The sequence below is a fragment of the Muscardinus avellanarius genome (genome assembly GCF_963383645.1).
Source record: "Muscardinus avellanarius genome assembly, chromosome: 2".
Classification (NCBI taxonomy): domain Eukaryota; kingdom Metazoa; phylum Chordata; class Mammalia; order Rodentia; family Gliridae; genus Muscardinus; species Muscardinus avellanarius.
In genome coordinates, this window is record NC_137787.1 from 119,461,612 (window position 1) to 119,487,426 (window position 25,815).

The following is a 25,815-nucleotide window of genomic DNA, read 5'->3' on the forward strand; positions in this document are numbered from 1 at the left end:
TTAACTCTTTATTTTTTAATTTTTATTTATTTATTTATTTATTTATTTATTTATTTTTTGCCATCTGGGGATGGAACCCAGGAGCATTCTACCTCTGAGCTACAACCTCAGCCCTATTTTTTTTTTATTATTTATTTTGAAACAGGGTCTCACTGAGTTGCAAAGGGCCTAATTAAGTAGCTGAGGCTGTCCAGATCCTCCTGCCTCAGCCTCCCAAGTACTGAGATTACAAGCATGTGCCACCACGCCTGACTTTTTAACTCTTTAATTTGAAAGGGTCTCCCAGAGTTGCAAAGGGCCTCATTAAATAGCTGAGGCTGTCCTTGAACCTTAAGCCTCCTGTCTAGCCTCCTGAATGCTGGGATTACAAGCATGCGCCCCCATGCTCAGCTCAGCTGCACAATTATTAATATAGCTAAACAGCAGCAACAACAAAAAACGGAGTACACTTTTCTCCTGACTTGCTTTTTTATTTTATATTTATTTGAAAACTTCTAGACTTAAAGGTTTCTTTCCTTTGATAGCCACTTTTCCATCACAAGGAAGTTTTGAGAATAACAAAACATTGTCATACCCTGTCTTTTTTTTTTTTTTTTTTTTTTTTTTTGGTACTGGGGAGGGTCTTTCTACTTCGATGCTATACTCCCAAACCTATTTTATATTTTATTTGGAAACAGGGTCTCTTAAGCGAGCTGAGGCTGGTTTTGAACTTTTGTGATCCTCTTGTCTCAGCCTCCCAAGCGAGGGGATTACAAGCGTGTGCCACCATGCCTGGCTATACCATGTCATCTTAACCTCCACATTGTGGCCTCAGATAGACTTCTTTGCTGTTAACTCTATCATCCCTGCCTCACTGATGCCCACTCTGCGTAGGGCTGCTTTATGTAGGTTGAATACTCCTAACTTGAAAATTAAAACTTCTTAAGTGCCAATAGGGTGGGAGTATTTAGGATTTTTGCATTAGGGAAGCTCAGTAAAGTCTGAAAATATTCAAAAATCTGGAAAATTCCAAAGTATGAAACCCTTCTGGTCAGAAGTACTTAATCTGTACCACAGGGAGGGGTGGGGAAATCAATGCTACAAGAGTACTGTAATGGAAAGATTTGGGTGCCTGGGAAATACTTGGCTGTGTGACAGGACAGCCAAGAGTTACCTTCCTGCTCACCTTTTTTTTTTTTTTTTTTTTTTTTTTTTTTCTATTTTGGGTGGTGGGGTACTGGGGATTGAACCTCAGAGTCATTCTACCTCCAAGCTATAACCCGTCCTATTTTTTATTTTGAAGGAGGGAGGAGCTCATTAAGTTGGTGAGGGCCTCACTACATTGCTGCTAGGGCTGGCTTCAAACCTGCAAACCTATTTTTTTATTCTTTATCTTGAAACAGGGTCTCACTGAGTTTCAGAGGGCCTCACTAAGTAGCTGAGGCTGGCTGCAAACCTGCGATCCTCCTGTCTCAGCCTCTCAAGTACTGAGATTGCATGGGTGGGCCACCAGGCCTGGGCACACTTTTTTTTTTTTTTTTGATGCTGAGGATTGAACCCCAGAGGTATTCCACATCCAAGCTACAATCCCAGCCCTATTTTTTATTCGTTATTTTTTGAAACAGGGTCTTACTAAGTTGCAGAGGGCCTCTCTAAGTAGCTGAGGGTGGCTGTGAACTTGAAAACCTCTTGTTTCTGCTTTCCAAGTACTGGTATTAAAAGTGTGTGCCACCACACCTGGCCTGTAGTAACATTTTAGGCAATGTTTTTTCTTTTTTTACTGTACTGGGAATGGAACCCAGGGGCATTCTATCTCTGAACTACATCCCCAACTCTGTTTTTTATTCTTTATTTTGAAACAGGGCCTCACTGAGTTGCAAAGGGCCTAAGTAAGTATGTAACTGAGGCTGTCCTTGATTGGTCTCTGCCTCCCAAATGCTGGGATTACAAGAGTGTGCCACCATGCCTGGCTCTATGTAGTGTTTTTTCTCCCTTTTCTACCTCTGAGCTATATTCCCAGACCTATTTTATACTTTATTTGGAAACAGGGTCTCACTAAGTTGCTGAGAGAGCCTCACTCAGTAGCTGAGGCTGGGTTTGAACCTGTGCAATCCTCCTGTCTCAGCCTCCCAAGTGCTGGGATTACAAGCGTCCACCACCACACCTGGCTTAGGCAGTGTTTTCTAATGTAATATTTCATATTCTTTCCCAGTTTTTAAAAGGTGGTGGTGATCAGAAGAGAAAGTGGACTTTATATGTGAATTTATTGGAAGCTTTTAAAAACTAATAATCTACTTGACCTATGAAGATATGTCAAAAAACATCCTTTTTTGTGTTTTTGTGTATTTGAATATTTAAAATTTATTATTTTTCAGGCTGCAAACTATTGTACAAACAGGATTTTGCAAGACGTTTAGGGTTAAGATGTGTTACATGCAACTATTGCTCTCAGCTCTGTAAGAAGGGAGCCACGAAGGAATTGGATGGCGTCGTGAGGGACTTCTGCAGTGAGGACTGCTGTAAGAAGTTCCAGGATTGGTACTACAAGGCAAGCCACCCAGCTGACCTACAGCAGCTACTTTGACCAATGTTTTACAAAGATTGTAGTGATTATCATTAACAATTATGGTACCTCATTTGTTTGAAAAATGTACATACTTTAGGCCTAAGTTATTTTCCTACTCTATAAAGTGAAGTAAGACTTTTTTATTTTTAATTTTTTGTAGTACTGGGGATTGAACCCAGGGGCATTCTACCTCAGGGCTATATCCCCAACCTTCATTTGTGTATTTAACGGGGCATTCTACCTCCAAGCTACACTCCTAGCCCTATTTTTTATTTTTTATATTTTATGTATTTATTTATTGCCATACTAGAGATGTAACCCAGGGGCATTCTACCTCCGAGATATACCCCCATCCCTATTTTTTATTCTTTATTTTGAAACAGGGTCTCACTGAGTTGCAAAGGGCCTCACTAAGTAGTAGCTGAGGCTGTCCTCAAACCACGATTCTCTTGTCTCAGCCTCCCAAATGCTGGGATTGCAAGCGTGTGCCACCATACCTGGCTTTATTTTTTATTTTGAAATAAGGTCTCACTGAGTGGCGGAGGGCCTTATTAAGTAGCAGAGGCTGTCCTTGAACCATGAACCTCTGGTTAAAAGCCTCCCAAATGCTGGGATTACAAGCATGCACCGCAACGTCTGGCATTGAAGTGAGATTATTATTATTCTTTGCTTTATAATTTTGGCATTACCAAAGAAAACCTGTGTTTTTATTGTTCATTTCTTTTTTTTTTTTTTCTTTTTTTTTTTTTTTTTCATGCTAGGAATTGAACCCAGGGGCATTCTGCCTCCAAGCTACACCCCCAGCCTTATTTTATATTTTTTTTAAATTTTGAAACAGCGTCTCACTGAGTTGTAAAAGGCCTCACTAAGTAGCTGAGGCTGTCCGCAAACTGGAATTCTCCTGAATGCTGGGATTACAAGTGTACACCACCATGCCCGGTTCCCTTTTTATATTGAAACAGGGTCTCACTAAGTTGATACAAGCCTCACTGGGTTCCTGAGTCTAGTTTTGAACCTGTGATCCTCCTTTTTCAGCCTCCCAAGTGTTAGAATTACAGGTGTACATCACCACACCTGGCTTAGTGGTGTAGTTTAATAGAGTGAAAAAAAAATTTTTTTTAATTAGTTGCTTTTTTTTTACTTAAGTAGCGATTTTTTTTTATACTTGCAATTGAATTGCAGAGGCATTCTACCCTGGAGCTATACTCCCAGCCTGATTTTCTTTCTCATTTTGAAACAGGGTCTCATTAGGTTGCTAAGAGCTTTGCCGAGTTGTCAAGGCTGGCTTTGAACCTGTGATCCTCCTCTCTGCCTTTCAAGTACTGGGATTACAAGTATGTGCCACCACATCTGGCTAAATAGAGATATTTTTTATGTCTCCATTATCAATGTTGAAGATTAGCATTACTTGTTTAGAAAGGATGTGTTTTAAAACTTTTTTTGTTTTGTTTTGTTTTGTTTTGTTTTTGGTACTTGGTTTTAACCCAGCGGAGTTTTAACTCTGAGCTATACTTCTAGCTTTAGTATTTTCTTATTTGAAACAGGCTCTTACGAAATTGCTGAGGCTGAGCCTGTGATCCTCTTGTCTCTACTTCCCAAGTATTTACTGGGATGACAGGGCATGTGCCACTGTATTTGGCTTTTTTTGTGTGTGTGTGGGTCTGGGGATGAAACCCAGGGGCATTTTACCTCCAAGCTACACCCCCTGCCCTATTTTTTATTATTTTATTTTGAAACAGGGTCTCACTGAGTTGCGGAGGGCCTCACTAAGTAGCTGAGGCTGGCCGCGAACCACAATCCTCCAGTCTCAGCCTCCTGAATGTTGGGATTACAAATGTGTGCCACCCCGCCTGGTTTTGTATGTGGCTCCCCCTGCACCCCATACTGGGGATTGAATACAGGGGCATTCTACCTCTTAGCTACACCCCTGAGCCCTATTTTTCATTCTTTATTTTGAAACGGTCTCACTAATTTGTGGAGGGCCTCCTAAGTAGCTAAGGCTGGTTGTGAACCTGTGATCCTCCTGTCTCCGTTTCCTAAGTACTGGGATTACAAGTGTGCACCACCACGCCTGGCTTTTTTTTTTTTTTTTTTTTTTCCATTTTTAAAGTTGTAGATTTTTGGAGACTTTCATACTGAAAAATACTAAAGAGATCAGACCATTTAATTTGAAACAGTAAATAAGCATGGGAATGTGTGTCTGTCTTATGGAAATCTACTTTGAAAAAGTTAAAAATAAATCTTCTTTGGCCCATTGTATTGGTTTTTCTTCTTTTTTTCTGGATAAGAAAGTGAATATAAATTTTGACTTTGGGTAGTCAGATATAACCTAAGGAAAAAAAAGTAATTGATTCATGTGTTGGGTTCATAAAAAAAAATTTTTTTGTTCAGGCCTAAAGCCTGCAGAAGCAGCAGTGTCAGTTCAAGTCGTGCTAGCCCCCTGTACAGAAACAAATGGGGAACAGTTTAATGTGAAGGCATCAGAGTTAATACAATACTAAGAGAAGAACTGCGGGTATTTCTAGTGTGGTTTTGATTATCTACAACTTAATGTGGTAATTTGTGACTTAAAAAAGTCAGAGTTAAAATAATTGAGGGTAAGGATTTTGTTGTACTTTTTTTTTTTTTTTTTTTGGTCCTTGGGGCTGGAACCCAGGGGCATTTCTACCTCTGGGCTATACTCCCAGACCTATTTAATACTTTATTTGGAAACAAGGTCTCATTAAGTTGCTGAGAGCCTCACTCAGTAGCTGAGGCTGGCTTCAAACCTGTGCAGCCTCATGTCTCAGCTTCCCAAGTGCTGGGATTACAAGCGTGGGCCACCACACCCTGCTTGTTGTACCTTTTTTTTTTTTTTTTTAAATTGCTTCATTGTATCACTGTTACTTCTGAATGATTTAAGTCAAAACCAGCATTTTTATTACAGTTTTTCAGAAATCACTTAGAAAAAATGTTACTTTGGTCATTTTAAATGCTTAATTTTAGCTTAGCCCACACAAAAGTGCTTTTTCTCCACTTTTAGGAGGTTTTATTTATTTATTTTATGGTGCTGGGATTAAACCCAGGGACCTTGCTCATGCTAGGCAAATGTTCTACCACTGAGTTGTACTTATAATCCTCCTGAGTAAGAATTTCAACACATAAAGTCAGAGATTATTTAGTAGTCATGAAAAAGGCACAATTCATATTATGAATGATAAAATACTTAATATTTGTTGATTTATCACTTTTTTTTTAGTACTGGGGATTAAACCCAGGGACATTCTACCTCCTAGCTACATCCCTAGTTCTATTTTCTATTCTTTATTTTTGAAACATGGTCTCACTAAGTTGGGGGGGGGGGTCTCACTAAGTAGCTGAGGGTGGCTACAAACTTGAAATTTTCCTGTCTCAGCCTCCCAAGTACTGGAATTACAAGCATGTGCCACGAAGCCAAAGATCACTTAAAAAAAAAAATACAGTAATTTATTTCTAGATCAGAAACCTAATTATGATAAAAACATTTGAAATTAATCACATCTTTTGGTCTACCCATTGATCAAGAAAGAAAGTGTAAAAATGGGCAAAATCTAGAGAAAATGGAATCTCTTAAAAATTAATAGTAGCAAGGTTTTGGTGGCACATGCCCACAGCTCTAGTACTTGGGAGACTAAGACTTGAGGATCACAGGTTCAAGGTTAGCTTCAGCAACCTAATGAGACCTTATTTCAGAACTGGAAAGGGTTAGAGGTATAGTGTGCAGATAGGGTTTGATCCCCAGTACCACAAAAAAAGTGCATGGATTATTGACCCAATATTATAAGCTATTACTTTGCATATGAATTTTAGGGCCCTGCCTTTCCCTTCTTTTCCCTTCCTTTTTCCATATTAAGTTGTAGACGAGTTTGGTCTGTTCATTTTCCTAGGCTTATGTCAGCCCCAAACTGGTCTATAATTACTGTTTTTTTTTTAAATAATTAAATGACTGCATGTTTTAAGACATGATATTCTTATTAAAATTAAATTTGTTTTTAGTACTAGGTATTGAACCCTGAGCATTCTACTTCCTAATTACACCCCACTTCACTTTTTTGGGGGGATAGTAGGAATTGAACCTCCAAACTACATCCCCAGCCCTATTTTTTATCTTTTACTTTAAAACAGGGTCTCACTAAGTTGCAGAGGGCATCAGTAAGAACCTATGCAATCTCCTGTCTCATCTTCCCAAGTGCTGGGATTACAAGCATGTACCACCATGCTGGGTCCTCCCACCCCTTTTATTAATTTCTGCAGAACTGGAGATTGAACCTAGGGGCATTCTACCTCTGAGCAATACCTTTAGGTCTACTTTTTTGAGGGGGGGGGCAGTACTGGGAATGGAACCTAGATGCTTTAAAACCTCCAAGCTACACTCCTAGCCCTAATTTTTATTTTTTATTTTGAAACAGGGACTCACTAAGTTGCAGAGAGCCTCACTAGGCAGTAGCTGAAGTTGTCCTCAAGTCACTATCCTCCTGTATTAGCCTCCCAGATGCTAGGATTATAAGTGTGCACCATCGCGCCCGCTCTCAGCTCTAATTTTTATTCTTTATTTTGAAACAGGGTCTCACTAAGTTGCAGAGGTCCTCACTAAGTAACTGAGGCTGGCCTGGAACCTATAGTGTAGCTTCCCAAGTACTGGACTGTTTGAGCTTCCCAAGAACTGAAATTACAAGGGTATGTCACTTCGCCCACTTAATAGTTTGATGATTTATTTTATTTTATTGCGGGTCTGGGGATGGAACCCAGTGGCATTCTACCTCTGAGCTCTACCCCCTGCCCAATTTTTTTTTTTTTTTTTTTTTTTTTTTTTTTTTTTGGTGGTACTGGGGTTCCTGGAAGCCCTTGTACCTCCGGGCTACACTCCCAGACTTATTTTTACATTTTTCATTTTAGAAACAGGGTCTCCTAAGCCAGCACACGTGACTGGCTTCGAACCTGTGCGATCCTCCTGTCTCTGCCTCCCAAGCGCGGGGATTACAAGCGTGCGCCACCACGCCCGGCCCAATTTTTTATTCTTTATTTTGAAACAGGGTCTCACTGAGTTGTGGAGGGCCTCACTATGTAGGGTGAGGCTCTCCGCAAACTGTGATCCTTCGGTCTCAGCCTCCCAAATGCTGGAATTACAAGTGTGCGCCACCATGCCCAGCTAATAGTTTGATTTTTGAAACAGGCTTTCACTACATTGCTGATAGTTTCACTAAGTTGCTGATGCTGGTCTCAAACCTGCAATTTTCCTGTCTCAATGTCCTGAGTACTGAGATTACAGTGTGTATCACCAAGCCTGACTGAAAAATTAAGTATTTAATAAAGTCTTTCACATTTATATTAAAATTTTAAATGCTTTCTATTAATATTTCTAAACTTCTCATTGTAAGAGCTTGCTTCAAGAATCCTCTTTTTTTTTGTACAGCTAGGCTAGGAAGTCTTCATTAATCAGAAGTTTTGAAGATAGTATAAGAAACTTTTACTGGTATATTATTAAGACTTCCCAAATTATTTACAATAATGAATGGGTTGTGTCAATTTGGTCTACCAGTGTTCATTTAGTTACTTATCTTGTAACCTAGTGTTTGAATTTTGACAAATTTAGAGATTTAGTTAATGAAGAAAATGAGTCCAGTTTTCTCTCAGTTTTATTTATTATAGATCTTACTGTCTATGACTTGTAATTTTATTTTTTCTTTATTAGACATTTTTATCTCATTTGTCAGTAATCACTGACAGGTTTTTAGAAAACTTGAAAAACATATACATGTATGATATTTTAAATCTGCTAAATTGATCTCTTTGAAATATTCTCTTTTTTTATTAAGGCTGCAAGATGTGACTGTTGTAAATCTCAAGGAACACTTAAAGAGCGTGTGCAGTGGCGTGGGGAAATGAAACATTTCTGTGACCAGCACTGCTTATTACGTTTCTACTGTCAGCAAAATGAGCCCAACCTGACCACTCAGAAAGGACCTGAAAACCTGCACTATGGTATGCTCTGTTATAGATGGCCCCACAAAACCCTCCACATTTGTCCTTATGTTTTTAGTTTTATACCTGCTGAGGATCAGTCGTTGGTTTTGTAGATAATCTTTTCTTCCCCTTGGTACTGGGGATTGAACCCAGGGGCATTCTATCTCTGAGTTACACCCCCAGCCCTATATATTATTTATTTTTTGAAATAGGGTCTCATTAAGTTGGAGGCCTCACTAAGTAGCTGAGGCTAGCCACGAACCTGTGATCCTTCCTGTTTCAGCCTCCCAAATGGTGAGATGACAAGCCTGCGCCACCACGCTCAGGTTCTAGATAATCTGTATTTATTTATTTTGCAGTACTGGGGGTGAAACCCAGGTAGTATCTCTGAGCTTTTTAGTCTTTTATTTTGAAACAGGGTCTCATTGAGTTGGAAAGTACTTCACTAAAGTAACTGAGGCTGTCTGTGAACTGCATCCTCTGGTCTCAGCCTCCCGAATGCCGGGATTTCAAGCGTGCACTACCACGCCCAGCTATTGATAATTTAAGAGCAACTTAAATTTTGTTCTTTTCTTGGTCAGAGTACCCCTTAGAATTTTTTTAGGGGGTACTGAGGATTGAACCTATGCACATTCTGTGTCTGAGCTATACTCGCAGCCTTACTTTATTTTTTATTTGAAACAGGGTCTCACTAATTTGGAAGGGCCTCACAAGTTGCTGAGGCTGGCCACAAAGCTGCGGTTCTTCTGCCTCAGCCTCTTAAATCCTGGGATTATAAACATGCACCTCCATGCCTGCTCCCATAGGAAATCTTTTTTTTTTATTTACTTATTTATTTATTGGTACTGGGGATGGTACCTAGAGGATTTTTTTTTTTTTTTTTTTTTTTGAGGTACTGGGGATGGAACCCAGAGACATTCTACCTCTGAGCTACACCCCCAGCTCTATTTTTAATTCTTTAGTTTGAAACAGGGTCTCACTAAGTTGCAAAGGGCCTCACTAAGTAGTTGAGGCTGGCCGCAAACAAGGATCCTCTTGTCTCAGTCTCCCAAATGCTGGGATTACAAGCGTGAGCCACCACGCCCGGCTTAAGCCAAAGGCATTCTACTTCTGAACCAAACCCCCCCAGCCCAATTATTTCTTACTTGGAAATGGGCTCGCTAAGTTGCAGAGGGCCTTGGTAAATTGTCGAAGCTAGCTTTAAACCTGCAATCCTCTTTTCTTAGACTCTCAAGTACTGGTATTATGAGTGTGCCCTACCATACCTTTGTGCTACCAAGCCCTACTTCATTAGTAATTTTAAATGAAAACTATTTTTAGCAAATTGTATATGCTGTGAGTAGGCTGGACAGGAAAAGCCTTTTAGAAGCCATGATGACTTTCTGTTCTGGTTAATTATTGAATCTAAGAACATAGTACTTGCTCAGACATTTAGATTCTGAAGTGGCAAAGAATGCATTCTGCCCATTTAAATCTATATTTATATACTTTATTTTTTATTTATTTGTTTTTGCGGGTCTGGGGATGGAACCCAGAGGCATTTGACCTTCGAGCTACACCCCCTGCCCAGTTTTTATTTTTATTTATTTATTTATTTATTTATTTATTTTTTATTTATTTATTTTTTTTTTCTTTTGGTGGTACTGGAGTTCCTGAATCCCTTCTACCTCTGGGTACACTCCCAGACCTATTTTTTCTTTAATATATTTTTATTTTGAAACAGGGTCTCTTAAGCCAGCGCGACTGGTTTTGAACCTGCGCGATCCTCCTGTCTCCGCCTCCCAAGCACGGGGATTACAAGCGTGCGCCACCATGCCCGGCCTTCCCTGCCCAGTTTTTTATTCTTTGTTTTGAAACAGGGTCTCACTGAATTGCAGAGGGCCTCAATAAGTAGCTGAGGCTGTCCGCAAGCCACGATCCTCCGGTCTCAGCCTCCCAAATGCTGGGATTACAATCGTGTGCCACCACGCCTGGCTATATTTATATATTTTCTATTCTAATTTATTTATTTATTTTTGTGGCACTGGAAATTGAACCCAGTAGTGTTCTATCTCTGAGGTACACTGCAGCCCTTTTTATTTTAATTTTATTTCTATTCTTTTTTTTTTTTTTTTTTTTTTCTTTTCTTTTTTTGCGGTACTGGGGATAGAACCCAGGGGCATTTGACCTCAGAGCTACAACCCCTGCCCTATTTTTTATTCTTTATTTTGAAACAGGGTCTCAGTTATTTGCAAAGGGACTTACTAAGTAGCTGAGGCTGCCCGCGAACCATTGATCCTCCCGTCTCAGCCTCCCCAATGCTGGGATTACAAGTGTGTGCCACCATGCCTGGCATTTCATTTATTTATATTTTTAATCGTTTCACTAGGTTGCCTAGGTACAGTTAGGACCTGCCATCCTCCTGTTTCAGCCTCACAAGTACTGGGATGATAGATGTGAGCCACCAAGCCTGGATACTTTGTATTTATTTTAGATTCCTTCCCTCCCTCCCTCCCTCCCCCTCCTCTTCTTCCCCCTCCTCCTTCCTCCTCCTCCCCCCCCACCCCCCCACCCCCGTCCTGGGGATTGAAAAGGGGCATTCTACCGCTTAGCTATACCCCAAGACCCCTTTTTAATTTTATTTGAAAACAAGATTTCACTAAATTGCTTTCAGCCTCACCCTAAATTTGCTGAGGATGGCTTTGAAATTGTGATACTCCTGTCGTATCCTCCCAAGTCCTGGGGCCACAAGCTTGTGCCACTAGCTGATTTATTTTTCTTTCTTCCTTTTTTCCCTTTCTTTCCCTCCCTCTCCACTCTTCACCCATGCAGGGGCATTTTACCTCCAAGCTATGCTCCCAGCCATTTTTACTTTGAAATATGTTGCTGAGGCTTTTCTTAAGCCTGTAATCCTCCTTTCTTGGCCTCCTTAATACTGTGATTACAAGTGTGCACCACTATGCCTGGTTTAGATGTTTTTCTTAAAACAGTTGAAAATATTTTCTTTAAGCTGGGCATGGTGGCACACACTTGTAATTCCAGCCTTTTGGAGGCTGAGACCGGAGGATCATGTGGACAGCCTCAGCTACTAAGTGAGGCACTCGCAATTTAGTGAGACCCTGTTTCAAAATAAAGAATAAAGGCCGAGCGTGGTGGCGCACGCTTGTAATCCCCGCGCTTGGGAGGTGGAGACAGGAGGATCACACAGGTTCGAAGCTAGCCACGATGGTTTAAGAGACCCTGTTTCCAAATTTTAAAAAAAGTATAAAATAGGTCTGGGAGTGTAGCCCAGATGTAGAAAGGTTTCCAGTAACCCCAGTACCACCAAAATAAATAAATAAACAAACAAACAAATAAGGCAGGGGATATAGCTTGGAGGTCAGATGTCCCAGGGTTCCATCCCCAGACCCACCAAAAAAAAAAAGAAAATATTTTCTTTAGTAAAAAAGGCGGGGTGATTTAATGATAAAAGGGATTTCGATAATTTTCAAGAAAGTGTATTTATCTGATTTTTTTTTTCTTTTTTTTTAGATCAGGGCTGTCAAACTTCCCGAACCAAAATGACTGTAAGTATTGCTTCAATAGAGCACTGTGTTGTGGTTTTATGATATGGAGTAAAAACAGCCAAGGCGATCTAATTAAAATGATAACTTTTTTTTTTTTTTTTTTTGTGGTACTGGGGTTCCTGGAAGCCCTTCTACCTCCGGGCTACACTCCCAGACCTATTTTTACATTTTTATTTGGAAACAGGGTCTCCTAAGCCAGCGCGAGCAGCTGGCTTCGAACCAGCGCGATCCTCCTGTCTCTGCCTCCGAAGCGCGGGGATTACAAGCGTGCGCCACTACGCCCGGCTAAAATGATAACTTTTTTTTAACTTTCTTCAACCAGTTAAAACTTAAGCTGAAATATTAATATCAGGGACTTTTATACATGCGAAGGAAAATAACTTTTAAATTAATTATAGCCCTTACAGTCAGTGTTTAAATATTTATTTTAAATGGTATTTGAGTTGAAATTCCCATAATCGATGCATCTTTGACAGCAGCTGTGGTATGTTTGAAATTATATACTGTGTTTCTGAAGAGCATGGAGAGCCTGATGGTGTTAACAGCTGAGTTAGGTCCTGTGGATGAGCGTGGAGAGTAGGACTTTGAATGTATACTTCATATGCACATTTAGCTGCACTGACAGTTGAGGTCAAGCTTGAATGGGGTCTTTGGAATATTGGGAGGTAAGGCTGAAAGGATTGAGTAGGCCAGTTTATTTTATGAAATAGAGAAGCCAGAGATCTATGTTGAGGGCTAGAATATGAGGGTTTTTTTGGGGGGAGGGTGATCCTGGGAATTGAACCAAGGAGCATTCTACCTTTGAGATTTACCCCAATCCTTTTTTTATTTTTTGTTTTAAAATAGGACTCAGGACATTGCTGAGAGTCTTGCTAAGTTGTTAAGGTTTTCCTCTAATCTCAGATCCCCCTGTCTTGGCTTTCTGAGAACTGGGATTTCAGACATGTGCCATCTCCCTTTTCAAATCTCAGCCCCTTTTCTTCCTTCCTTCCTTCCTTCCTTTGTTTCTTCCTTTTTGGTATTGGAGATTGGACCCAGCAGCATTCTACTTCTGAGCTTTATTTTTTATTTTTTATTTTTTTTTGTACTGGGGATGGAACCCGGGGTATTATACCTCTGAGCTCCACCCCCAGCCCTATTTTCTATTCTTTCTTTCTTTCTTTCTTTCTTTCTTTCTTTCTTTCTTTCTTTCTTTCTTGCTGAAGATTTAAAGAAGTTTATTAGAAAGATAGAAATACAGAAAATAGTTACAGCCCCATGCCAAAATGGCATGAGGGGGGAGGGTGGCCCGGGCCAACTCACCATTCCCCTCTATTCTTTATTTTGAAACATGGTCACACTGAGTTGCAAAGGGCCTCACTAAGTAGCTGATGCTGTCCTCGAACCGCGATCTTCCTATCTCAACCTCCCAAATGCTGTAATTACAAGCGTGGGCCACCAGGCGCCTAGTTTCTCTAGCCCTATTTTATTTTTATTTTTATTTTTATTTTTATTTTTGAAACAAAGTTTCACTAGGTTGATGAGAATCTCACTATTTGCTAAGGCTAGCTTTGAACCTGCAGTTCTCCTTTCTCAGTCACCCAAGTACGGGTGCCATCACGCCTGGCCATTATCTTTTATTTTGACTTGGGGTCTTACTAAATTGCTAAAGCTGGCCTCAGCTGGCCATCATCCTGCCTCAACTTCCTAAGAACTGGGATGACAGGTGTGTGTGTGCCAGCTTCGCATTTGCTATCATTGTGGAGCCCACAAGGCAACACCTCAGCCTCATCTCAGAGGTGTGACATTTTGACTGTGGCTTCAGAAACTCCTTCCCACTTAGTGTTAGATACTCTTCTCCTCCTCTTTGAGTTCAGAAATGTGATGTGTCATACTCATGTCACATCATATGGTAGAATTGTAGAGGACCCATCCTGTGTGGCTATCGCCTTTACCTTGTAGTATCTTCCTGCATGTTTTCTTGGTAGGCTTTCAGAAGCTTTTAACTACCTTCCTGTTTACTTCAAACAATAAGAGCTTAGCCAGATAATTTGGGCAAGTCTTTGTGTTTTCTTATATGTAAAATCAGGTGAAAATGGTCCACCTCAGTTTTGTTTCATAGAATAAAACCTATCATTGCAGACCTTCTAGAAGCAATCCATGTGTTAGTAACACGCAGTTGAGATCATGGGCTTTGGCATCAGGTGAATGGGTTGAAGTTCCAGTTCTAGCACTAAAGCTCTGGCCCTTGCCAGCATCTGCAACTTCAAGCCCAGCTCCCCCATCTGTGAAATGGTAATGAAGACATGCCCTTTCTCTTCTGTTCAGAGGAGAAAGTAAGATTTTTTTTTTTCCCTCATTCCTGGCAGATGCTCAGTACGTGGTATCTTTTTGTCAGTATAATTTTTATTAGTTTAGGTCAATATTTGGTGTGTGTATGTGAAAAGTAAACACATTCTAAAACAGAAAGGCTAGAGTCAGCTGGGCGTGGTGGCGCACGCTTGTAATCCCAGCATTTGGGAGGCGGAGACAGGAGGATCACGGTTTGTGGACACCTCAGCTACTTAGGCTTTCTGCAACTTAGTGAGACCTTGTTTCAAAATAAAGAATAAAAAATAGGGTTGTGGCTGTAGCTCAGAGATAGAATGCCTCTGTGTTCCATCCCCAGTACCTCAGAAAAGAAAAAGAAAGGTTGGAGTCAAGTGTAGGTTTCACCAAGAGGCTTCCTTAATGGATTCAAAGTAGCATTTGCAGAATGCAGGAGACCACCATTGTCAGTCCCAGTACGTCTGAGGCTTTAGGGTTCTTTGTTGTTACATGGGGATATGGAGTGTTTTCCAGGTTAGACTATAGTTACCCAGCACCTGGTAGAGAGTAGGTTTTGAGACAGTTGCACATGTGCAGAGTGGTAGCAGTTTTGAGTCAGTTGCTGCGTGTATTCCCAATTGAAGTAGATGAAGGCAGTACTTGCTTTTTCGTTTTAATTCATACTGTGAACAGGTGTTCTTGTCACGATTCAGCTAGTGTTGTGCTTCTTGCATTTTTGTGCTTTTTACTGGTGATTTTGCTGTTGACAAAGGCCACAGATGTGGTGGCAAAGAGCCCTGTAGTGTCTCTGAGTACCAGAAAGCCATGCTTTGCCTAAGGGAGCAGATCTGTATCTTAGATAAGTGTCATTCTGGCATGAGTTGGAATATTGTTGGTGTGAGTTTGGTTATCAGTGAATCAACAATATAATTCAAGAAAGGATGAGGAAAATTGCCATTTCTGTACGCAAGGCCACTCCAGGAACTGAAGTAGGCTCTAAGTGTGGATTCATAATATTATGACCCACTTAACAAAAGCATAGCAATCAGCATTGTCAGGCTTTCAACAGATAGCATGTTAACCTGGATCAGAAAAATATTAAACCCTTCTCAGTTGCTTGCTGACTGGCATTTGTGCTTTAAGCCATATGCTGATGAAAAGTTAGATGCACGGGTTTGGTGGGCTTAGATCAGGATACTCTTGGGGAGAAAATCTGCTAAGTGTCATACAGGAAATGGATTATATGGAAGAATTAGTTTTCAATACTCATGGGACCGGCTTTTTTTTTTTTTTTAATAAGGTTGTTTGCAAACAAATGTGCACATAGTCTCCAAAGAACCTGGCTTTAAGTCATGCAATTTGTGCGACCTTGCTGTTGTGTACCAATGCCAAGAAACACTTAAGTGCAAACCCCTCATGATCTATGGAATACAAACACATGAGACTTAAAACCTGGAGCTGTACATCATTCCATTTAAGATGGACAAAAGGACATGGGAAGTGTCTGCAGTATCCTGGAATTGGCTCCACAGCTGCTTGACCCTAGAAGTTGAACACTCTCTCCAGGGTGGAAATTTTGCCTTCAAAGCTTTATTGTCAGATAATGTCTCAGTCCGCCTCTGTGGAGAATTTAAAACATCCTTCATGGCCTAGGCATTATTTTCATGCCTGTGGAGTCACTGTTTCTCATCCATCCTCCATCAAGGGAGCTGGTGAGGCTCTCAGAGGCCACAGGGAGACTGCAGGTTGGACAGCAGGTGCTCGTTTCCTGTAGCAGCTTACTGATCTGTCAACACAGCTTGGAATGGATGACAGCAGACAAATGAGCAACATGGTTGCCCAGATTGAAAGTTTCAAAGGCTTTGAAGAAGCTACAGAAAATATAAAGAACAGTATTACAAATATGTGTATTGCATGTGGCAACATGAAGGCAAAGGGCTTTGGCATAGATTTCTATTTTAGTAGAGGCTGTCAACAATGTGGAAAGATGTGGCTTCATATTTGAGTACACTCTAAAATTTAAGCAATGCTGTGTAAGTGTGTTATAGTAAGACACTTAGCAGCATGGGGGCAGATAAGCAAAGCAGACAAGTTTGCAAGGGAGACTGACTGTCAACCCAGCAACTAGACCTGCTTCCATTGGCCTCACTCTCTTGTCTTCATGGGACACCATGCTGCTGCTCCACCCATCCTCACAGTTCATGTTAACAAATTTAAAAAGCTTAGTCTTGCCGGGCGTGGTGGCGCATGCTTGTAATCCCCGCGCTTGGGAGGCTGAGACAGGAGGATCACATGGGTTCGAAGCCAGCCTCACCTACTTAGTGAGGCTCTCAGCAACTTAGTGAGACCCTGTTTCCAAATAAAATATAAAAAAGGTCTGGGAGTATAGCCCGGAGGTAGAAAGCCTCTGGGTTCCACCCCTAGTACCACCAAAAAAAGAAAAAAAAAAAAGCTTAGTCGTGCCTTATACATTTGTTCAGGTTTTCATTTGCACTATCATTGAGTATGCAGTTTGTATTGATAGTATGGTGTTTAGTGTACAGTTTGTATATGCTGTGTGAGTGCTATGTAGAATGCGCGCACGCATATGTGTGTGTGTTTGTGGAATAGAATATTTACTGTGTAAATGAGCCAGGGTGGATGTTCAATAACGTATATTACACAAAACGTAACTGAAGTAGTATATGTTGGAGACTGCATATGATAATTTGTAAGAAGTATTAAAGTGTCTTTCAACAAACCTACGTACTGAGGGCTTGATGACACTGTCAAGCCCAGGGGACTGCTGTGCTCTTCCTTGCAGCACTGGTCCACAGACACCCATTCAGCATTCAGGCCACTTGGTAGCACATTGCTACCTCTGTAACCATGATGGCCTTTGTTGACTTCTGTACATATTCTTCACTTTCTTAGAGGTCTTAATGAAGAGCACTTTACCTTTAGTTCTTTATGGGAAGATCTTTGGCTTCTTTCAGACTTATCTGGGGTTTTGTTTGCAATAAAGGTAATGCCACAGTGAGTGAGCCTTGTGTCCTGAAGGTGTGGTGGCCTGTACAGGGAATGTTCCCTCCTGCGTGGCCTGGTCTTGGTAGGCTCCCCTGTGCTCCTGATGAGGACTGTGGCCAGCAGAGTGAGTGTAGCATGACTGCTTGCACTGGCCCACTGCTCTGTTTTCCCTCTTAGGACTAGCAGCCAGGTAGTCATTGGCACTGTTTCTCTATGCTTTTTTCCAGGGCTCAGCACCACCCCCATCCCCAACACCCAACAAGGAGATGAAGAACAAAGCAGTCCTCTGCAAACCTCTAACAATGACAAAAGCTACTTACTGTAAGCCTCACATGCAGACCAAGGCTTGCCAGACAGGTAATATAAGAAATTCCAATTTATGTACTTCTTACACACAATGCCTAATCTCTTTTGGCTAATTAGTGTCTGATACAAATAACATCCAAAGTGAAAAACCACCTTAATAAAAATTTCTTTTATTTGGAACTGTGACCTACCAGCATTGCATTGTTCCTTTGTTCTGCTTCTCTGAAAGAGATGAAATAATCCAAATATGTGTTTCCATCAAATTTACAGTGGTAGTTGTATCTAATTGTTTAGTAAACCTTTGAAGTAGGTTGAGTGCATTCTGGTATGGTGTCTAGAACTATATTACATTTATAAAGGATATTTTCACTCTTAACAAAATAAGCCTATTCTATTTATGTTCTTATAAAAACTAGGAGTTTTTCTTAAGTAGGTAATGAGGTAGTTCTAAGTTTTTCTTTCTCAAGTTATTTTAGCATTGAGTAGCTGTATGAAAGTGCTAGCTTATAACATTGCTTCTTACCCATCTGTGTTGTTTTTAGATGATAATTGGAAGACAGAATATGTTCCAGTGCCTATCCCAGTGCCTGTGTATATTCCAGTACCTATGCACATGTACAGTCAGAATATTCCTGTTCCCACCACAGTCCCCGTTCCCGTAAGTCACAATTTAAGCTCTTTTTTATTTTGAGATTAATTTTGCACAGATGGGAAACAGTGTTGTTGCCCCTAGAGCTTATCAAAGCAGGTATTTACCATTTCTGCCTCTGCAGCAGTTCTGTGTGGTAGGATCTCTGCTGGTGTGACCTTGCTCTGTGCTGAGTCGGGTGTACATTAATCCTTGAGAGAGATGTTGAGCAAATGTGTGCATCTGCACTGGACTTGTTTTCTTTTCTATATGGGCCCCTTTTTGAAAAGAAGTATTTCTGAAGTCATAAAAGTTCAGAACTGAAACCGATATCCATATAAAATTACATTGCATCTCATCCCGTCACATGTAATATTTGGAGCACTGTGTTGGAACTTGGCTACTGTAGGCCCTAGGGGCCAGAATACCTTAACAATGACTTCCTCTTAATTTTTAGACATTTCTATTCTGAGTTTCCCTTGGCACAGGTGACTTCTTAGTTTTCATGTGTGTTCTTTCCATGGCTCTTGTGTGTTCTTTTCATGGTCTGTTGTTATAAGTAGATCATGTGTCAGTAGGTTTTAGTTTAGAAAAATACCTTTGAATGTGTGGTAAGCCTAACACTAGTGCTTTGGTTAACCAGGTACCCGTCCCTGTTTTTCTACCTGCTCCATTGGAAAGCAGTGAGAAGATCCCTGCAGCCATTGAGGAGCTAAAAAGCAAAGTTTCCTCAGATCCTCTTGATACAGAGTTGCTCACAATGACAGAGATGACTCCTGAGGAGGAGAAATTAGAGCCATCCAGCATCAACAGTGAGCTGCGCAATGTCATGCTTTGTTGATAAGTGTGGCATTGGTTCTGTTTATTTTTAAAGAAGTATTATAATTATCATAGTACTTTCCAGGCACATTACTGTACTTCAACTTGATATGGGAATGGGGGATACATTCACTTGTTTGTTTGTTCATTCATTCATTCATTCATTCATTCATTCTGAGGATTGAACTCAGAGGAATTCTACCTTTGAGCTATACCCTCATCCCTTTTTACAATTTTTTGTTTGGAAATAGGGTTTTGCTACCTTGCTGACTTTGTGGCCACTACATTTCTGAGGCTGACCTTAAACCTGTAATCCTCTTGTCTCAGACTTCCAAGGACTGAGATTACAGGTATATATCACCGGGTGAGGCCAAGAATATATTTTATTTATCATGGTGCCATCTTCTGCCAAGCCTGATCTCCAAAGCAGGAATTTATATATGTTCCTGGGTTTTACTTTTCCATGTATTTTGGGATGTAGGGTCTTGATATGTTGCCAAGGCTGGTCTTGAACTCCCAGGCTCAAGTGATCCTTCTATCTCAGACCTCCTGAGTAGTTAGGTCCACTGGCATGTTTTATGCTTGGCTCATGCTCTGGAAGCCCTTCTACCTCCAGGCTACACTCCCAGACCTATTTTATATTTTTTTATTTGGAAACAGGGAGGCTGGCTCCAAAACAGCGCGATCCTCCTGTCTCCGCCTCCCAAGCGCGGGGATTACAAGCGTGCGCCACCACGCCCGGCAAGGTTGTTCTTTCCAATAGAGTAGCACAGACACAAAACTGACTTACAGTATGCCTTAGCAAATGATCCAGCCTCTTATTTAGTATTGTTATCCCAGATTTTATTTTACTTCTTATACTAATAAAGTAGTTTGTGTTATGGAAGCCATTATTTATCACAGCCTCTGTTAGGCACTGTTTACCACATGGTGCAGCATGGCTCTGTATGAGTATGTTGGGGATGATTCTGTCCAGTATAATACTTTATAGGATTGCAGGCTAGAGGCCAGCCTTGGCAATGTAGCAAGAGCCCATTGAAAATAAAAAATAAAATAGAGTTAGGGGTAGAGCTCTGAGATAGAAGACCTCTAGGTTTAGTCCCCAGTACTAGAAAAAGGAAAAGAATATTTCTAATCTTAGCCCTTTGATGAAACCTAAGATTCCATTTCAGTCATGAGCTGCCTAAGCTCCTTTTCCCTAAAGGGCAGTTGTATGAATGTGTTTCATAATTATAGTAGTGTTTTTGAAGCACTGTGTTGAGAGGTTGCAATTAATGTAATAGGTTGCTACTAGTGGGTTTTCTTTTTTTTTTTTTTTTTTTTTGTACTAGCGATTGCATTCAGGGGGGTTCTACCTCTGAGCTATACCTCCAGTCTTATTTTGTGTGTGTGTGTGTGTGTGTGTGTGTGGTATTGGGGATTGACCCAGTGACATTCTGCCTCTTAGCTATACCTCCATCCCTATTTTATTCTTTATTTTATTTTTATAGTAGTAGGGATTGAATTCAGGGGCATTCTACCTCTGAACTACACCCACAGCCCTGTTATTTATTTATTTTTCAGTATTGGGGATGGAACCCAGGGGCATTCTATCTCCAAGATACACTCCCAGCCCTATTTTTATTTTGAAAAAGGGTCTCACTGAGTTGCAGAGAACTTCACTAAGTAGCTGAGGCTGTCCACAAACCATGATCCTCCTGTCTCAGCCTCCCAAATGCCGGGATTACAAACATGTGCCACCACTCCCGGATCCTATTTATTTATTTATTTATTTATTTATTATTTTATTATTATTATTTTTGAAGTGCTGGGGATAAAACCCAGAGGCATTCTATATTCTGAGCTATACCCCAGCCCTATTTTTTTCTTCTTTATTTTGAAACAGGGTCTCACTAGGTTGTGGAGAGCCTCACTAAGTAGTTGAGGCTGTCCTTGAAACTGTGATTCTCCTGTCTCAGCTTCCCAAATATTGGGATTACAGCCGTGTGCCTCCATGCTTACCTTTATTATTTTCTTAATCTATGAATGGCTTATGAGCACACTGAGCAGAGTGTAAAACATTGGGGGAAACACGCTTGGCTTTTATTTTTACTTTGAAACATGGTCTTGCTAGATTGACAAGAGTCTCACTACTTGCTGAGGCTGTCCTGAAACCTGTGGTCCTCCTGTCTCAGCCTCCCAAGTACTGAGATTACAAGAGTGCTACCACCATGCCCAACTGTTCTTATTTTTTAAAAAAGAAATGGAACAGGGAATAGAAGTGTCATCATGGGTCCTTTACCAAAAGGGGGAGTATCGTTTTGGAAACCCCTTGTTTTCAGTGTATGTGATGTGTCTACTTCGACCATCTGGATGAAAGGCACTTTTTACTGTGGTTCCAACATAGAGGTATTATTGAGCTGTTAATCACAATCTTAGAGATTGGTTATGAAGAAGCATGTAGAGTGCCATAGGGACTCCTAGGTCAATATTCAAGAAAAGTGAAAATTGCAGTTACTTACCCTCATTAGTTTATTTCTGAGGAGACTTCTGATGGCACTGTACATAGTAGAATTGCCTTACTGTCAAATCATACCTATTAAGAGGGACACTCAGCATTTGTAAGATTGAAAGTTTTCATGTGCTTATGATTATATAATTCTAATTGTGAAATTTTGATTAGTCTATATGTTAAAGTAGCTGTGTGCCTTTTCCTTTTGTGATATAAGTGTTCTTCATTTGTACTTATAATTAAATGACTTTTCATTTTGGCAGATTTAAGTATAGAAGTGTTGTGGGTTTCTGTTTTGATATCTAATTAAATTATGGATTGATTACAGATGTTATTATTGAAACCGATATCATTGGTTCAGATCTCATGAAGAATTCTGACCCAGAGATACAGTCCAACATGCCTGATGTACCATATGAACCAGATTTGGATATTGAAATCGATTTTCCCAGAGGTACTCAGTATATGAATTTATGATTATTAAATTATGAACTCATAACAATTAGGACTATTGTTCATTAAATGTTCATATAATTGCCTATGATATTTTCTTTTTTTTGGTTTGGTTTTTTGGTTTTTTTTTTGTTGTTGTTTATTTTGTTTTGTTTTTGATACTAGGGATTGCACAAGGACATTTTACCTCTATGCTATACCCACACCCCTTCTAGTCCTTTCCACTTTTTTTATTATTATTTTTGTGTGTGTGTGGTACAGGGACCAAACTTGGGAGCATTATGTTTCAAGGGTCTCACTAAGTTGATGAGAGTATCACTACTTGCTGAGGCTTTTCTCATACCTGTGATCCTTCTATGTTAGCCTCCCAGTTACTGAGATTACAGGTCTGTGCCACCATGTCCAGCTTTTCACTTTTTATTTTAAAACAGGGTCTTGCTCCCTGTATAAAAATAAAGAAAAAAATAGGGGTAGGGGTATAGCTAGAAGGTAGAATGCTCCTGGGTTTCATCCCCAGTACTACACACACACACACACACACACACACACACACACACACACACACACACCAAAAAAAAAAAAAACAGGTTCTTGGCTAAATTTGCTGAGGGTGTGCTCAAACTTGGAATCCTCCAGCCTCAGCCTCCCAGGTACTATGATTACAGGTGTATATCACTATGCCCAGCTGTTTTGTTTTAATATCAATGGAATTTTTCTTAAGACTTTTTGGAAATTTTAAGTTCAATTTTTTTTTTTTTTTTTTTTTTTTTGTAGTACTGGGGATGGAACCCAGGGGCATTCTACCCCAGCCCTATTTTTTATTCTTTATTTTGAAACAGAGTCTCACTAAGTTACGGAATGCCTCACTAAGTAGCTGAGCTTGTCTGCGAACCACGATCCTCCGGTCTCAGTCTCCCAAATGCTGGGATTACAAGCGTGCTCCACCACGCCCTGCACATTTTCTTAATCTATAAATGGCTCATGGACACATTGAGCAGAATATAAAACATTGTTTGAAGGAAACGGTTTAATAGATGGATACAGATTTGTACTCCAACCTTTTAAATTTTATAATTAAATTTTAAGTTCTGATAATTTTTCTGATGTTATTTATTTACATGAAGATGCTTTTTTTTTTGGTACTAGGGATGGAACCCAGGGACATTCTACCTCTAAGCTACACCCTCAGCCCTATTTCTTTATTTCTTTCCTTCCTTCCTTTCGCTGTACTGGGGGTGGAACCCAGGGTCTTTTTTACCTCTGGGCTATACTCCCAGACCTATTTTATATTTTATTTGGAAACAGGGTCTCCTAAGTTGTCGAGAGCCTCACTTAGTAGCTGGGACTGGCTTTGAACCTGTGTGATCCTCCTGTCTCAGCCTCCCAAGCGCTGGGATTTCAAATGTGCACCACCATGCTTGGCTTATTCTTTGTTTTGAAAGAGGGTCTCACTGAGTTGCAAAGTTTCTCACTGAGTAGCTGAAGCTGTTTGTGAACTGAGATCCTCCTGTCTCAGCCTCCCAAATGCTGGGATTACAAGCGTACGCAACCATGCCCAGTCCATGAAGATTCTTACTGATATTTGTTATACCTACTTCTTTTGGGAGTCTGAAGAGTGTTTAGCAGAAGCCATGATCATGTTAGTGTAGCAGATCACCTGCCCCTCAGCCCAGGTCAGGTTCCCTCAAGTGTGGATGTTGCTAACATGTGGTCAGTGGTGTGTCTGAAACAGAGGCTTGTACTGTTACATTGGTAATAAAAGTCTTTCTGATTTGTCAGCTGCTGAGGAGCTTGATATGGAAAATGAATTTTTATTACCACCTGTTTTTGGAGAAGAGTATGAGGAACAGCCCAGACCTCGATCAAAAAAAAAGGTACTGTTTTTAATAATTTTCTTGCATTCACTTAATATCTGTGTGATATAGCAGTATCCCCGGAGATATAGTGCTTATTTTATATGCTTCAGAATAGAGGAAGATAGTGTTTTCTAGGTTGAAAACAACTAATGGGAATTTATTTCTAAGTAATATGTTTCAGATTTAGTTGTTTAATCATAGAAGAAGAGTGAATATATTTTTGCCATTTAGTGTTTTTTTTTTAATTTAGCTCATGTCAGGACTGGTGGTGCGCCTGCTTATAATCCTAGACCTTGAGAGGCTGAGACAGGAGGATCACAGGTTCATAGCCAGCCTGAACAGCTTAGTGAGATCCTGTTTCAAAATAAAAAATAAAATACCCTTGGGGGTGGGGAGTGTAGCTCAGAGCTAGAATGCCCCTGGATTCAATCCTTAATTTTATTATTTTATTTATTTATTTATTTATTTATTTATTTATTTATTGGTGGTACTGGGGGTGGAACCCAGAGGCTTTCTACCTCTGGGCTACACTCCCAGACCTTTTTTTATATTTTATTTGGAAACAGGGTCTTACTAAGTTGCTGAGAGCCTCACTAAGTAGCTGAGGCTGGCTTCGAAACCGTGTGATCCTCCTGTCTCAGCCTCCCAAGTGCAAGGATTACAAGCGTGTGCCACCATGCCCGGCTTTCAATCCTTAATTTAAAAAAAAAAAAAGAAAGAAAAAAGCTTTATTCAAGGAAAAATTAGCAATAACAACAAAGAATGACAAAAAGCAGTTACTAAAAAATGTAAATTTAGCTCTTTGACAACAATGGAGACTTTTTTCTAGGGAACTATTTTCTTTATCATTTTTATCCTCCCTTAGATACTAGATATTGTAGTACTGGGGAATGAACCCAGGTGCATTCTACCTCCAAGCTATACCTCTAGTCTTTTTTTTTTTTCCCCCTTGGGTAGTACTTGGAGTAGAACCCAGGGCCCTTCTACCTTGGGCTATACTCAGCCTTATTTTATTTTTTTATTTGTAAACAGGGTCTTGCTAAGTTGCTCCCTACTTGCTGAAGATGACTTTGAACCTGAAATCATCTCATCTCAGCCTCCCAAGTGCTGGGATTATATGCTTTGCACCGTCATGCCTGGCTTCCAGCCCTACTTTTTATTTTTTATTTTGAAACAGTATCTCATTAAGTTACAGAGAGCCTCACTATAAATAGCTGAGGCTGTGGTCATCCTATCTCAGCCTCCCAAGTACTGGGATTACAAGTATGCACCACCACTCCCGGCCCCACCACTTTTTTTTTTTTAATGCAGTACTAGGGATGGAATCTAGGGTCATTCTACCTCCAAGCTACACTCCCGGACCTATATTTTGTTCTTTATTTTTTAAAACAGTGTCTCAGCCGGGCGTGCTGGCTCATGCTTGTAATCCCAGCACTTGGGAGGCTAGGACAGGAGGATCATGCAAGTTCAAAGCCGCCAGGCTCAGCTACTTATGCTCTCAGCAACTTAGTTGCTATTTTCAAATAAAATAAAAAATAAAAAATATATGGCCCTATTTTCAAATAAAATATAAAATAGGTCTAGGAGTATAGCCCGGATGTAGAAAAGCCCCTGGGTTCTATCTCCAGCACCACACACACACACACACAAAAACAAAAAACAGTGTCTCACTGAAGTTACAAAGGGCCTAAGTAGCTGAAGCTGTCCACAAACCTGGATCCTCCCATCTCAGCTACCACTATTTTTGATATTAATTAGCATTGATGAGGGGCACAATGTAGTATATGTAGACTCGGAAACATGCAAATACAGAGGAAGTCATACCAGACACTAAAAGCACGAGGACGAAATAAAAGGGGAGAAAATGGATAAATTGGGCTGTATCAAAGTGAAAAACT

At 40.3% G+C, this 25,815-nt stretch overlaps 1 protein-coding gene across 4 annotated transcripts in view; it reads left to right on the forward strand.

Annotated features, from left to right (window-relative positions):
• The window catches only part of ZMYM2 (zinc finger MYM-type containing 2), a gene marked incomplete at both ends in the record, with an annotated part of 113,028 nt that overhangs the window by 69,056 nt on the left and 18,157 nt on the right, over window positions 1-25,815 (forward strand). For all 4 annotated transcript variants that reach the window (XM_080690122.1, XM_080690121.1, XM_080690123.1 and 1 more), the window contains 8 exons: window positions 2,355-2,527; window positions 8,380-8,545; window positions 12,038-12,072; window positions 17,592-17,721; window positions 18,213-18,328; window positions 18,942-19,110; window positions 21,937-22,062; window positions 23,841-23,935. In XM_080690122.1, coding sequence (XP_080546248.1) covers window positions 2,355-2,527; window positions 8,380-8,545; window positions 12,038-12,072; window positions 17,592-17,721; window positions 18,213-18,328; window positions 18,942-19,110; window positions 21,937-22,062; window positions 23,841-23,935 — 1,010 coding nt within the window. The remainder of the gene's footprint in view (window positions 1-2,354; window positions 2,528-8,379; window positions 8,546-12,037; window positions 12,073-17,591; window positions 17,722-18,212; window positions 18,329-18,941; window positions 19,111-21,936; window positions 22,063-23,840; window positions 23,936-25,815) is intronic.